The sequence below is a fragment of the Takifugu rubripes genome, chromosome 22, assembly GCF_901000725.2.
Source record: "Takifugu rubripes chromosome 22, fTakRub1.2, whole genome shotgun sequence".
Lineage (NCBI taxonomy): Eukaryota > Metazoa > Chordata > Actinopteri > Tetraodontiformes > Tetraodontidae > Takifugu > Takifugu rubripes.
The window spans coordinates 3680218-3695698 of record NC_042306.1 but is presented as its reverse complement, the minus strand read 5'-3'; the positions used below and the strand labels follow the sequence as shown (position 1 = coordinate 3695698).

General features: G+C 44.6%; 1 protein-coding gene across 1 annotated transcript in view; it reads left to right on the top strand.

Moving 5' to 3' along the window:
- Window positions 1-15481, top strand: part of LOC101062798 (collagen alpha-1(XI) chain-like) — a 57240-nt gene that overhangs the window by 12032 nt on the left and 29727 nt on the right. The window contains 17 exon segments of the mRNA XM_003975336.3: window positions 3866-3994; window positions 7440-7529; window positions 7711-7809; window positions 8776-8785; window positions 8788-9077; window positions 10009-10074; window positions 10539-10580; window positions 10744-10806; window positions 12215-12289; window positions 12719-12802; window positions 13744-13800; window positions 14194-14247; window positions 14346-14399; window positions 14543-14596; window positions 14672-14725; window positions 15296-15349; window positions 15425-15469. Of these exon segments, the coding sequence (XP_003975385.2) occupies window positions 3866-3994; window positions 7440-7529; window positions 7711-7809; window positions 8776-8785; window positions 8788-9077; window positions 10009-10074; window positions 10539-10580; window positions 10744-10806; window positions 12215-12289; window positions 12719-12802; window positions 13744-13800; window positions 14194-14247; window positions 14346-14399; window positions 14543-14596; window positions 14672-14725; window positions 15296-15349; window positions 15425-15469 (1320 nt within the window).

Here is a 15481-nt window from a genome sequence, read left to right as displayed (position 1 = left end):
ATGGTTACGCCTGTCGGTATGCGATTGGAGTTTCTTAATCCTATGATCCAGATGAATGGATGTCCTGCAGCTGCTTTTGCAGGCCATTACCCGTTGCGCTGGGCAACAACTGTGATTGTGAACCTGCGTATCTTTTCAATAAGTGCGTCTTCATGTACGCGTGAAAAACAAAATCCTGCATAAGTTCACTTGCATAATATGCATGTGGAGGCCTAAGTCACAGGCGTCCGAATGTAGGAAGGCTAACTTCCCATATACAGTAGTTTGCTTGTGATTTGAGAGCATGCGGACGGCGAGCCGGCCTGCGTGATCTGTCATTGACTATAAGCGTAATGCAGTAGTCAGAAAGTCCATGTGTATGAATTATTACGCTAATCAAGTGAGAAGAGTGGTCTGATTTAAATGCACATGTAAATGCTTGATAAGTTGTCTTATATGGCAATATTAAAAGGGGTCTGTTTTGTCATGTTTTCGATAATTCCCTTTGTTTACCAGTATGGATGTGGGAATACAAAACCAAAATACTATTGTAGAAATAACCTTACATAGGTTTACCAGTCACATATTTGGAGCTGAGCATGTGTTAGATCTTCAGAAGGATGGCTCCATTTAGGTTTTTGCCAGCCCACGCGTACAATGTGAAGTTCTGGCATAGTTTAAGACGATTGCATGAAAGGATTAAATCTCTTTGAGATCACTACGGTCCCTATTTTGCTTGTGTTGACAATGTATCTAAATCAAATACACTGTAAAGTCTGTGAAGGCAAACATAAGTCAAAGTCTTGTTTATGCTTCTAAATACCATCCGGCAAATGCAGAGCGGGCAAATATTGGTGTCTCTTGTCATCTCTGATGCAGGTCCAACTGGATCTGCTTCGAATTAAGGCTGCCACTTGATGTTGCTGGTAAATGAAGTAAAGTGTGCTCAGACATCAGTGTTCACACCAGTACAGTGTTCACCAGTATCCTTTTAGCAGGGTTGTCAGTTTAGATTTAATGATCTGCCAAAAGGGTGTAACACCGCCTACTGCCAGGTGATCGGCAGGCTGTCAGTGTGTGTGGGATCTACTAGGGAAATGCCACCAACCGCAGAAGTTCAGTGTCACTGGTGTGAAGTGAGTGTTTTAAATGAAGAGTCAACATGGCACATATTCCCAGCACTCATACACGCACACTCTATCTCGCATTTCTATCTTTGCGTGACTTTCACAGACAATACATTACCTAACTCCTTACCTTCACCCATACCATCCAAGCTAACCCCATAACCCTAATCCTAACTTTAACCTCAACCCAAACCTATCCTCAACCTGAAAAAAATCAGATAGTCCTTTAAAGTTGTGGGGACCAGCTAAAATGTCCTCACTTTGCTAGTAGAATGTGTATTTTGGTGCTCAATATATAGAAAATGCAATAAGCATAGTCGACATTAAAACACACTTCCTTTAGTCTGTAGTACTTGAGCTTTTCTTGCTCTGCTGCCTGAGCTGTAGATCAGTCTTGCCTCCATGAAGAGAACCTTAAACGTCTCCGCTCAAGAGGGCCCAGACTGTAAAATCTACAAACACAAATAGACGCAGATGAAGGAGAGATGGAAGAGAGAGAGAGAGAGAGAGATCTGAGAAAAGGATCATTCAGGAGTGAGTGAATCACTGCATTACTTGAAGACTCTCAGCTTGTAGCTACTGGTACATGTTGGATATTGTCATCATGAATTGTATTATTTTATTACTCTGACACACAATGTACTGAAATGCATCAACCAGTGTTGTGACTGAGGTTTCCTGCATTATTTTTATCATTTACAAATATAAATAGTCCAGAACTTTTCTTTAGATTTAAAAACAAATCTGTATTTTTAAACATATATTCACTATTGATGATTTAATGGCCAGTGTTGATCGAATTAAATTAGGTTAGCCATTAAAAATATTTCCCTTAACTTTTGCATCTGACAGCTTCTACTTGCTCGACTGTGTTCAGTTACAGTACAGTTCAGTAGAAAAATTCTGTTTTTTTTAATGAAGTGTCAGTCAGATGGGTTCAATAAAATGAAAACAAAAAAGGCACATTTGCTGTTCGTGCACATGCGGGGGAAGCAGATAGACCTCTTCCAACTGCCACATGTGTTTATCTTTCACCGGTCTTTTGGTTTCGGGCGTTGGAATTGCTCGTACAGAGACATATGCACGCCGTGTGCGTGGTGTCTGGACAAGTGTTATTAATTTGAGATGGTCTACTCTATTTGTCGTTGCAGCGTCCGCTGCTGTGGGAGGTGCAGAGTCAGAGCCGGTTCAATTTTCGTTTGCAGAAACGCCCTCCTCCACCCTCGGTTACGCTCATACATTCACACCTGGAAGCTTCCCAGTAAAACCACAGTTTGATCTGCTGGTCACAGCTGGCCGTTAAACGTCTAGCCCAAGAATTGTTCTCACTCTTCCCCGCCCTGATTTATTCTGAAGCCTTGGGATTGAACTGACACCCTCTTGGCTGCACATGTTTGCTTTTATGCCACTGCTATTTTAATGGAGTATAGATTTTATGGAGAGGAAGAAAAATGGTGTAATTCAATGTTGTGCCTGGTGGATGGTAAAGAACTCCCTGTCATGTGTTTTTTATTGAAATCATGGCAAGCAGGCTGATTACTGCATGAACTACAGAAGGCAAATATAAGCATGTGTTTGATCTTTAACTTGTTTCATACTCTGTTGAGATTTGCTTTAAGAACACAGGACGAGCGATTTCTAATGTTTTCCAGAGCGACACACATGTACAGATGTTGCCTCCTGTAATTTAATGCAACCTGCATGTAAGGGCTTCCTGCCGTGAGGCCACCCACGGCATCCACAGGTTCCTTCCCTTTATGCGGCACCAGTGCTGCTCGGGCAAGGTGGGTTCTGTTGCAGGTCAGCTGAGGTACCCTCAGACTGGATTGGTATGGAAAACATTCTCCACATCGGTGGCATTGGATTCCTGCTTGAGGAATTCTGCAGGCAGCTATGATGGAAAAAGAGCCTTTGGCTGGTGGAAAGAAGGGATCTAATTTCCTCTTCTGAAGGCTCATGAAAAACAGACGGCCTTAGATAAGTGTGCAGTGTGGTTATTTATCTGCTGGGTAGGGTTGCCTTCCCCGACGTCTGAGCAAATGGACTCTGGAAAAGGTATTACTTGAGAGACCCCCAAGAACTTTCACTTTTTTCAAGTTTCCCATTATATGCAGTTTGTTGTCGGGAGCTTTCTGTCTCTTGTTTTGTATAGTAGTGGGAAATCAGTTACAATCATGCAAGGCAAAATGTTTACATATTTTTATGGGGATATCTAGTTTCTGGTTTGATGTCAGCATTGGTTGCAAATATCAGGAAACCTTTTTTGTTACTACTAATTATATAAAATCAATGTCTGAGGGAAAGCGGCTAAAGTGCTATTTCATGCTGTACTGTTAATATGCCAACATTGATATGAAAGGTTTGATAGGATTTCAGGAGGATTTAAATGTGGGAAAACAGCTGCTCAGAATGTTACACAGCATGTCTCCACAAAAGAATTCCGCATTGCTCCATTTTGATTCCCTGGTTCCTATAAGGTGCAGGTCTTGGACGTAGTATGTCTGCTTGGCATCTGCTCAACATCAACAGGTTCCTCAGGACTGTAGCATTTGGAACCCTTTGTCAAGTCAAACTAGTCAGAAAAGGACAAAAAATGGCTCACCTATAGAATTATTCCTGTGGACTTTTTTCTGGTTACAGTCAGACTCAATAAAAACATTACAAGTAGAGAAAAATTCTTCCCGATTCAAAATCCAATCTCATGAAATATGCAGTGGATTCCATTGATGTGTGTTTTTATCCCCTTTCCTTCATTGTAGGGAGACATCCAACAGCTGCTGATAGTAGCAGACCCCAGGGCAGCCTATGACTACTGTGAACACTACAGCCCTGACTGTGAGACGCCCAACCACCATGACACCCCCCAGGCACAGGAACCGGAGGGCGAGGTCAGTATCTGGAGAAGTGTGTGCAAGGAGGGAAGAAGGAATTGGGAATTGGGGGGGCTTAAGGAGGGGAGGGATGTGGGAATTAAAAATAAATGATAGAGAGTGAAAACAAAGAGGGAACACGTGTCTGGGATGTGGATACTGGGATCATAAATTATGGGGGGGTGAATAAGAAGGATGCAGGACGGAGTCCTCTTTCAGGGTGTGGTAGTGACTTGAGAGTTTTGAGCCTTTTATAGCTAACAAACATTGTCTCATTCTTTTCCAGTTTCTCCATCTCGCACATAAATCGTTGGTTTCGTAGCAGTTTCAGCCATCTGTCTCTTTATAGATCAGAACGTGGAGACTCTGCGTGCTATCACGCGAGGATTTCATCAGAACTGTCTTGGCAGCTTGAGCGCTGGGCTGTCACTCCCTTTGGAACAATGGAGTTTGGCCAGGCTTGCAAACCTCTGCCACACCAAACTTTATGGGAATTTAACAAATGTTGAGTCATCGGTTGTTGTTGGACAGATACGACTGTGGACAGCATGTGTCCATTTATTTCATTCCGCTGCAAGAGACTGATGATGCAAATCCCGCCCTCTTGCATTGCCGGAGTAGTTCGGACATCTGCGCGTTATTGCTTGTGAGCTTGTGAACATAATCACTCAACCTATACATACGGCTGTCAGTCATTATATTTCACCTATAGCCTGAGTCAGGCATCCGCAGAGAAGGCAAATATCTGCCAAGTCCAAGCAAAGTATTCTACAATATTGGGCTATCCTTTGGTTCATTCCATATTCTGATGAAGACTTCCATATTCTTCATCAGGTCTTGTTAAACAAAGGACTCATAAACATGCTAATAAATTAATAAAAAGAGTTGCCAAGATATTTTAGACATATAGATCAGCATGCAGCACTAATGGGCGCTGTGGGAATTGGCACAAATCTTGTCGTCTTGTCGATCCCTCAAAGAGCTTATAAAACAGATTTGTTGGCAGATTACGTTCCATGACCAATGAGATCTCAAACTTAACATTCTCAAAGATATACATTTTTCTATTTTAAAAAAATCACACTGGATTTTACGTCAATTACGCTGTTTTCCTTAGTTGACCTCCTTGAACTCTTTAGTAGAGTAAATACAGACGCCAAGGGAAAACGTGCAGACCCATAATATGGCTTATTTAGTTCTGAAGCAGGGATGTCTACATCTAGTCTTTGAGGGCTAAAGCTGCACCGGGTGCTCTGTCCTTCCAGGCAGAAACACTTCCTCTAAGGAAGGTGGGATCCCGGATGAAAGCGATGTCTACGTGGTAGTACAGAAAAGGAAGCATCAGCAGGACAGAAAATCCAGCCTGGATGTGGGCACCCCTGTGGAGAAAGAATAACACCTTCCGTTTTTGTTTTCATTTTTTCTATTTTGCTCATTCAATGCGTCCTGTTGGCTCCATATTTCAGACAAAGAAAAAAAAAAACTGATGAGCTCAGCCTGGAAACTTTTCCTTTCTTCCCTGCCACAAAGTCTGAGCCCACTTTGAGTGGTCCTGTGATTTATATCTCTAATGACTTCTGCAGACTCTGCCCAGACTCCCAGGGAAATTTAAGCTTTTCCTTCCCCAGTACCTGGAAAAGTGGACTTTGCGCACCTCTTTTCAAGAAAGAAGAGAAGAAGAAGTGAAAAGCCAGGTCTTTAGTTGAAAGTATTGGCTGTACAGTGGGTACCGTGTCTTGGAAAATCTTGCCTCTTCACCAATTTTGGATTTAGAACCAAGACTTGAAGACAACAAGGAGATTTTTTTGGATGCAAGAAGGTTTTAAATGCGGTTTATTAATTATTGCTAGATGTGCAGTTTTAATAGGAATGTCTTCCTACATTCCAGCGTAGTCTCTCACCCAGTAAAAATTCAGCAGGAACGTTAGTTCACAGGACGGATCACTGCTTAAGAATTTATATCTCCCCCCTCGCAAGTGTAAAACCGTCTAAACTTCAGTGCTTCAAACAAACCTTTCTAATTTTACAGCAGTTTTCGACCTGGGATGATGCTCCTGCTGGCCTGATGTGCTCAGCTCAGCTATATCTCCAGAGCAGCTATAGGAAGGGAAAAGAAAGTGATGCTGGGGTTATTTTCTCTTTTTTTCTCTGTTTTTATGAGCAGCCGTCTGTATTTATGCCTTTTATCCAAGCCTGCCTCGGAGACCTTCGGCTCAGCCAAACACTTCAACACCGTAAATCATTCTGAATCTGTCCCTCGCTCTCTCTGTCTGACCCGTTGCTCCTTCTCTTTCAGGCAGTCTAGTTATTCTGGCCACAGCTTCACTCTTGTGTGACTTCTCTTTTTCTCTCCGGGCCACTGAAATAAAGCCAGGCCAACATTGCAGCAGCCGTGGAACTTTTTTTTTTACGAGGTTAGCAGACATCCAGGGATTCGTAGAAATCCCTCAGCTGATGGAACAGGAGCTGGCCTTGTTATTTAATTTTACTCATCTTTCTTTTGACAACAATAGAACCAAAGTAGTGTGCAGAAACTTTGCATCTCCTTTTTTTTGCAATTCGTCCGTGCACAACGCAGAAAAGGAAGCCCTGACATTCCATTAGTGGGAGTCAGAGAATATACAGGAGTGAGTCAACGGTGGGGCCACAGTGTCAAGTTCCACCCGCATGGTCAACTCAGAATAATAAAGACTGAATAGTCTGATAAGAGCATTTATGAGCGATTCATAGTACATTATGAGTCTGGACTGAAGGCAGACAACAGGGTTTGTGCAGCCTTGGAAGCACTTGGAGTGAGAGAGGGGGCCTCGCTTTTTCAAAGCCTGTTTCCCCTTTGTCACTGCATTTTGTTTACAATGTTGCCTCTCTGCTGGATGAAGCTGAATTAAATCTCAAAGGTAAACAGACTGCAATGTGATCTACAAATAAATGTGACGTTTTGGGGAAAAAATTAAAGGAAATATTTTGTTTGAACAGAAGAAAGCCTCCTCCGATGTCATCCGTCATCATGGTTTCTTCCTTTTGTACTTTATTTTACATCACATTGTCATTTGTCAACATGAGTCAGGCCAATGTAACGTTTCTGCTTTCAAGGGCCGATTTGTGAAACCCCTGCGTACAATTAGCTTTTGGAGGCCGATACTTTGTTACCAGCATCATGTTAACCTTACGCCGCCCTGCTGAAAGCCTAAAAGAATCTTAAGAGCTGCCTGCTCGGTTGAGACCTTCAGCTGGACCACTCAGATTTGGCTAAAATGGAAATGGGGACTCATGCTGCCATCCATAAGTCTTTCAGTTTTGTGATATGGATGTGACATTTTAACAAATTTTACCATGTTATGTTGGAAATAACATGTCGAGAGCAAATATGGTGCCATGTAAATAAGGTGCCAGACATTCTGTTGCTTTATTTACATGATTTTAGTAATTAACCCCCCCCCCCCCCATCCCTTTTACATTCCAGGACACTAACTATGAGTATGGTGATTTCTATGACTACACTGAAGGAGAGCTAACCACAGATGCCCCCCCAACTGAACAAGTCAAGACTGAGGTAACCCCCGGCCCATCTCCACCCCTCACCCTTTCTGCTTAACCCGCATGCTGTTAGACAATTTCATTTAAAAAGACCTTTTTTCCACATGTCTTGTGATTTCCTTTCATTTGTTGTGGTATGCACAGACGATGAACAAGTGAGTTGTGTTAGAACGTCTCTGGCTCTTTGCTCGTTTCAGACCCAAGTGGGCGGAGACTATTACACAGGTGAGTACGACTACATCACCCTGGATGGAAGTCAACCAGAAACCGGCACCGAGACCACCGCACAAGGCCAGGTAAGGTTTCGAGGGCCGACATCTGTAAGACTGATGTAATGATGAACCGTCAACATGCAATTATATTGAGGGATGTAAAATGTGGATATCGGTTCAATGTGCATTTGCTTCAAATGGTGGGAAAATGTGACCAAAAAAATCACACTAGCCAATAGAACGCATGAAAGCATCGTAAAGCTTTTAACTTGAGTAGATTGACACAACCTCCAAGTTTCTAGCATATCTTGAGTCTGTTACACTCCACTCAGCCTCCATTTCTGCCAAAGTCACAGAAAATGCACATAATAAGGAACATAAGTGGGATACTCAGTAGAGCTGTGTGTCGTGCATAGGCAATTGTCTGCAGATTGTATTAGGATGTACCTCTGAAGCCGATTAATGCAGCTTCGCTTTTACACATCGGATTTATTGAAACCGTCAGACTGGAGTGGTAACCAGGGAAACTAAGCACATGTTGTGCCACGCTGGAACATTTTCAGTAAGCCACACTGGATGGTGTTGCACATAAATCCGACATAAGTAATGATGGATGATTTCAATCAAAGTATACAACAATATTATATTACCCACATGGGGGAAAAAGGCATTTCTCCAATCTGGCATTAGTTAATTTTTGGAGAGTGGATTTCTCTACTGTACCTGTCTTTTTTTATTACAGCTCCAACTTTATTTTCTGCTCTGTCAGCACCTTCTTCGAAATTGGGTTGTGGTTTATGGGATGAAAAGTTGCGCAGCCTCTTTTGAGACTATTTAATAATCAAGCAATGGAATCGATTTGCCCAAACCTGAGCACTTAATCCCAGCAAGGCCTGTTTATTATATAGAGGAACACTTACAGGAGGATTCACTAATCATTTATGTATTTAGCAGCGTATTATTAGAGTGTAAAGTAAGTCTCTTTACTGCTTCTGCCACGGTTATTTTTGACCTCCCCCTCCAACACTTTTTTATCCGTACTCATTCCAGAACTACGATGGGAAATAGTGGACGACTACATCACTGGCGTGGAGCAGGTGGGGGCAGACCCAACCGTTACAGTGGAAACTGTGGTCCCGGTGGATACCAAAGAGAAGGCCGCCCCCGCCCCTGACATGTATGAGTTTAAAGAGTACGACCTGAAGGAATACGACACCAAAGAATTCGAGAAGCCGTACGCTTACGGCGATTATGACGACTTTGGCCACACGGATGCCAAGCCCACATCGGCAGCATACGAGGAGGAGTTCGGCCCTGGTGTTCCTGCTGAGACCGACTTCAGAGAGAGCAATGTAAGTGGCCCGACCGCCCAGACGTGTTGGTGGGTGCCACAGAGGAGCCGGAATGTGAAGATGCTAACAATGGAATGCTTAATAGATCGTTTCTGCATCACCCTGGTTGTTTATTATTTCTGAAGCTGAAGGTCTCGGGTTTTTGGCTCGGAGACAAATACACCAGGAAGTAAAACACACACCTTGTCTCTGCTAGTCTGCTGTAGATAAACAGATGTCAACACAGCTATCGCCACATGCGCTCCCCCTCGACAACCTCTCAGCCCTCCCTGACCTCCGTGGTTAATTAAAGACATGCTCCTCCTTGGTCGCCTCACCACTAATCTGGAGGGATCAACCATCATAAAACCTTCTCTCCAGAACGACTGCTTAATAACTCCAATATCTCTTCAGACTGTTCCAGCTTTTTGGCTTTTGACAGGTTCCTTATTCTTAGAGGCAGGAAGTGACACAGGCCCTCTCTGGGTACTGGCCCGAGATCAGTCTGTGTTGGGTGAATCTAGACCAATCTAGCAGGGCTCTACACTTTCAACACATCCCCACGGCACAGCTTTCGCTTTCCACCCTGTAGAATCGAATGGGGTTCAGACACGCTGATGTGGGTGGTTGGTGAATTCTTCTCATGTGAAGTCATTGTGTGGATAGTGTCAGGTGACGACCTCTGCATTCGCGCACAGTTGGGGTCTTTTTTTCTTGCCAGTTCCCGGCCATTGAGGGAGCTTAATAAATAGCAGTCGGACCAATGTCTAAATTATAGCTTCTTGCAAAATTATTCTTGTGGTTTGTTTTTCCAGCAGGCAGGAAAGAGGAGGAAAAATCCTCTTCTCACACTGCTGAATACGTTAACGCGCGCTCGACACTAGTCAGCATTCCGTTTTGCAGAGCTGGTTAAGGGAAAAAGCTTCACCTTGTCTGACTGTTATGTGCCCAGGTGGGGGGAGGTCACAGTTATCTGGGAGAGAAAGGAGAGAAGGGCGAACCTGCTGTCATTGAGCCGGTAAGTGGAAAATTCAAAAGTGGATTCAGACTTGTGAACACAATAGAAGTGCTGAATCATCCCAGGCCCCAGTTCTACTGACACATGACCTTATGTCTCTCTTCTGAGGAACCTGAACACACCTCAGCACCGACAACTGTGCTAAAAACAGTGCTAAATCACACACCAGCCCACATCTTTAGAGTCTCATTCTATACAATTTAGACTAAAGCCTAAACACTGACTGGAATAGCAGCTGTGTCTCCTCCCATTACATCTGCACCACCACAGGCTCCCACATCTTTGACCATATGCATACGCATTCATTATGGGATAGAACATCAACAATCCGTCAGTGTGTAGCTATAAACAATCCACTTAACCTCAAATCCGAAGCACCCTACGGCTCCCATTTCCCCTCATTCCTCCATTGCCTGTGGATTTTATATGCTGCCTTATAATGCTACTGTATGCACCTTTTTCAGGGAATGCTTGTAGAAGGACCCCAAGGACCCCCTGGCCAAGCAGTGAGTATCACATTCTCCCAAACTCCTGTTAGCCTTCCACAGATGGAAAACAGCTAAAGAGGGGAAAATGTCTTTATGGAAAGAGCTTCAGCTCCATTCGCCGGTAGGCAGTATTTGGGGATGTCTTTAACTCAGTGTTATGCGCATTTCTGTGTTATTTCAGGGCGTTTCTGGAACCCCAGGATTGCAGGGTCCCCCTGGTCCCCCAGGAGATCCTGGTGTGAGGGTGAGTAAAAGGCTCATCTCATTTCACAGCTGGTTCCAGATGTTTCAGAGAAACTCGGTGGCACCTCTCCAGTAATATTAAACCAGCTCTATTTTAACAACAGGAAATAATATTTAGTTTCATCATTTTTTAACCATATTTTAAGCATTGCTCAACTGTGTCACTGCCTGATCACTCTTAATGTGTAACGTTTATAAATGAAAGAAGTTTCCTGCGTCTCTAACATGGAGGGACAAGAAATTAGCTATCATCAAACTAGAGTAGGAAAAAAATGGGTAAAAAAGGAAGTGGAGACGTGATCAGACCAGGTAGAAACCAATCAGCCGTCCTTAAATGAAGCTGTCATTTCCCCATCAGCACAGAGTTCCACTCATCGATTCGACTGACTCGATGGTGTCGACTGGCTGCCGTCCTCTGCCCCCACCAGAGGACGGCGTTTTTTCCCCTCACTTAATCCTTTAACTGACAACAGTGAAAATAAACAAAATAAATACCTTCCCCTCACTTTCTCCAGGGTGACGGTACAAAAGGCGCATTGTTCTACCATGTTAAGTGATCAGACAGTATCTTTGCCTTCCAAAACCCCCACCTTTTTTTTTCCTCCCATGAGAAGCGCTGAGGGTTTGACAGTGGGACTCAAGGGAGGCTTGTTGCTCAAGTCTTGTGGTTTTCGCTTCGCGGCCTTCGTCTCAGTGTTTGATTCAGTGCTTTTTCTTGAAATTACAGCCCCCCCCCCCCCCCCCCCCCCCCCCCCCCCCCCCCCCCCCCCCCCCCCCCCCCCCCCCCCCCCCCCCCCCCCCCCCCCCCCCCCCCCCCCCCCCCCCCCCCCCACCCCCCCCCCTCCCCCCCACCCCCCCCCCCCCCCCCCCCCCCCCGGTTTCACTGACATAACTTTCCTATTCATGTTGAAATGTCATTAACACAACACATTGCCACAATACCAGCGCTTATTACTTACTGGCCTCTGCAAAAAGACAGGCAGAGGCACATGGAATCATTCTGAGGATGGTCTGAGGTCGGTGGTGCCTCCCATCAACACTGGGACTCAACACTTTTTTTTTTTGCAGCCTGTTTTCAATAACGTAACAGTTATCGAGTTATGTATGCATTTAAGGGAAACAGTTTGATCAGGGATATCAGAGGTTGGATATATTGATTTGAAATGTAGATATAGTGCTATAATTTCGAACAGAGCACCATGGAAGTCCTCTTTGTCCAGCCTCTCCATCTGTTTAAAATCTTTCTCTTTCTTGCTTTTAGTAGTTGTTCAAACCTTCGCGGCCATGTTAGATTCTTAGAAAGTCAATTGTATGATACTTTAGAGAAAAATCACTTCTTTCCTTTTCCATGTGTAGTTATAATTTTAGCTCAGGTTTGAGAAGATAATCATGATGCTTGTGTCGTCCAGGGTCCTTCAGGGCGGCCTGGTCTTCCTGGTTCAGATGGTGTCCCTGGGCTTCCAGGAACCATTCTGATGCTCCCAGTAAGTAGCCCAGTGTCTGTCTTTCCTCACACATCACACGCTTCATACCTCCTTTTGTAAGTTTACCTCAATGCATCGCCAGCAGGCCAAGAGATCCCAACACTGTTTCCTTTGCTTACAAATCACTTACCTCATAAATGTCAGCCAGTGCAGCAAAGTGGAACAAGTTTCTGAAAGGCTGCTGACACCTATTTGTTTTTGCTCACCAATTGTGTGTGCGTGCGTGTGTGTGTGTGTGTGTGTGTGTGTGTGTGTATTTGCAAGCTGCTGCGTATGCCTGCATCTATATGCACACAGTATAAACACGGCTTTGCAGGCTTGATCTTTATGAGCTCATCCATTGGATGTCTCACTCTGTAAGAGAAAAGTGGAACCCCTTTGGTTTTTAATTGTGTTTTTTTTCTGTGTGTGTGTGTGTGTGGTTGACAGTTCCGTGCAGGCGGAGAGTCACACAAGGGACCTGTGGTTTCCGCCCAGGAAGCTCAGGCTCAGGCGATCCTGTCTCAGGCCAGGGCAAGTATCACCCCTAATACGATCCTAACGTATCCATTCTGAATTTCAGAGAGGGTTTTATTTCATTTTATTTTTATTTTTGTGGGGGGGTGAAAAATCTGATGCAATCAAAGTTTGAAATGAAGAAGACAGATTGTCCCAGAAATCTAGCAGATATAGGAATTACAATTCAGTGCCACTCAATCCTCAAAATGGTCCAGGTCCCTAAATGTAGTGTAGTGTAGCGGCTTTAAAGCTAAACCAGATGTCCGGACCCACTTGAGAGTCCAAATAACCATAGCAGCGTTGGAAAACAGGTTGGATTATGCAGCTGTAAGCAAGGTGTGATCTACGGTAACGCCAGATGGAAACCATTAGCTGTTTCACCGACGCTGACTACTCACACACTGACAGCGCACCGCGGAGCTTGACGGCTGCCAGAGCAGGTCAACTGGTGTTTAGTAATGTCTTGGAAGCACTTGTCACCTTTCTTTATTCATCTTTCACGCCGCTGGTCGATGCCCAAAGCAGGAATAGGAAAAGTCGGAGTTTAATGTTCAATTATTTCTGACCTGTTTGGACTACGCTGGAATTACTTTAATATGTGCAATTAAGGACGCAAAGAGAGTCATTTTCCCTTTTCTTAGCTGATTTGCACAACAATCAGATGTAAAATAAGGCCAGATACCCACTTTGGAAACTCTGATGGAGAATTTTAACAAAATCATGACAATATTTGGATTTTAACAAGTCTCCTTTTTTCTTTTTGCGCTGTTAATGACATGTTGTGACAATAATGGCTATAACCCTGCAGCTTTTATTTCAATGGATTTTGCGGATGTTGATTATTGTGTCTGTAGCTCCACGACAGCGGTGCCATCACCCTCTCCCAATAACACCAAGTCAACTTTCTCTGCTGGAAAACTGTCAACATTGAGAACTCTGCTTTCTCTGCTCCACAGCTGGCCATGAGAGGTCCTCCGGGGCCAGGCGGCATGACGGGAAGATCTGGTCCTCTCGTGAGTAGCTTAAGACAACCTAAACATAAACACACCACTGACCTAATCACCGCTCCAGCCAGTCCTTTCACTTTTTATGAGAAGCTGATTAGGTGATTAGAGCTTCTTCCTGTAAAGGCTTTAGGCCCAAACATCAATGCGCCGCCAGCACACACTCCCAGGCGTGCATGTGCGCTCCCTCTGTCCTCCTCCACATCTGCCTGAGAGCAGATTGGATCCATAACAATGAGCACAAACTTTGCTGGCTTCTTAACACCTAATGGAGAATTGATTTAATTCAAATGTGTCTTCAGGAACAGAGAACAAACTTTTTAGGGTTCACAGTTTTTGATACCTACACGTGTGACATCGATCTTCTGCAGCCTGACCAGATCTGTTTGTGTTTGTCAACAGGGAGGTCCCGGGGCTCCTGGTCTCAAAGGTGACAGTGGGGACTCTGGACCACAGGTGAAAACATTGTTGTGTCCACGAGACCAACAACATGCATCAGCCTCACAGACCTGCCAAAGGCTTTATTCACTTATACCGATGTGTTTTCCTCAAAGGGACCCAGAGGTCTTCAGGGTGCAACCGGTCCACCAGGGAAGGCGGGAAAGAGGGTAACAGACCTTTTCATCCTCAAGATGTTTGAATCATTTGGCTTTGATCTTTCTCTTCCAAAAAGCAGATTGATGAACAATTAAGTTACCTCCTTGTATGGTTTTCACAGTATTTAACTTCCTCCTATCTTCTCGTTTTCCAGGGCCGTAACGGCGCTGACGGCGCTCGTGGAATACCAGGAGAGGCGGGACCAAAGGTGCAACGCTCACTCGCTTCTCCTGTAAATGATTACGTGTTTGTTACATGAACTGACGGAACCAATTGGTTGCAGGGCGACCGAGGGTTTGACGGCCTCCCTGGTCTTCCTGGAGAGAAAGGACACAGGGTAAGTTGGGAGGGAAACGGCTAGGCGTGGTGGACAAAGAGTGGGAATACAAACATCATTAAAGCTTCAAGCTGGCACCAAAAACAAGGCGCTCCCCCTGTCTTTACGGCTGATGTGTAGTTCAAAGGCTCCCCCCGCTACGTCTCGTGGGCTCCAGATCTGACAGATCTCTGAGCCCATACATCTCATCAGCGATTTTGACCAACTTAGTCCAGAACCGCTTGGCCTTCATTTAACCCAGCCTGCAGGCGAATGACTGGCAGTTCGTCTGGTATTTGGGGAAGCTCGACTTTAATGTAGAGCCAAGACAGAAAGGCCAGAGATCACAGAGGCGTATTTCTAGACAGGCTGCCATATTTTGTCCTATACTAATTACAGGGTCAACAGGAGTCAGACGGATCTTATAGAAGATGATAAATTGCAGGAACTAGACCATAGGTCCATACCAATTATGGTGCAGTGGGTGAAATTAAAGCAGAGATTGATTCTCCTATATTGTACTTTATTCCTTTTACCATAAATCTGTGAAAACACACTATGTGCTTAATTTCCTTCTCTTTTTCCTCTCAGGGTGAACAGGGCCCCACAGGTGCCCCAGGCTCCCCGGGAGATGATGGCCCCAGAGTGAGTAGCGCATCAGTCGCCGTAAATTGTGAACATTTAGTGCGCATTACTTGGCTAACGCTCCTGCACACACAGGGTGAAGATGGCCAGGTTGGACAGCGAGGTGTGGCTGGAGAGAGTGTGAGTATGTTT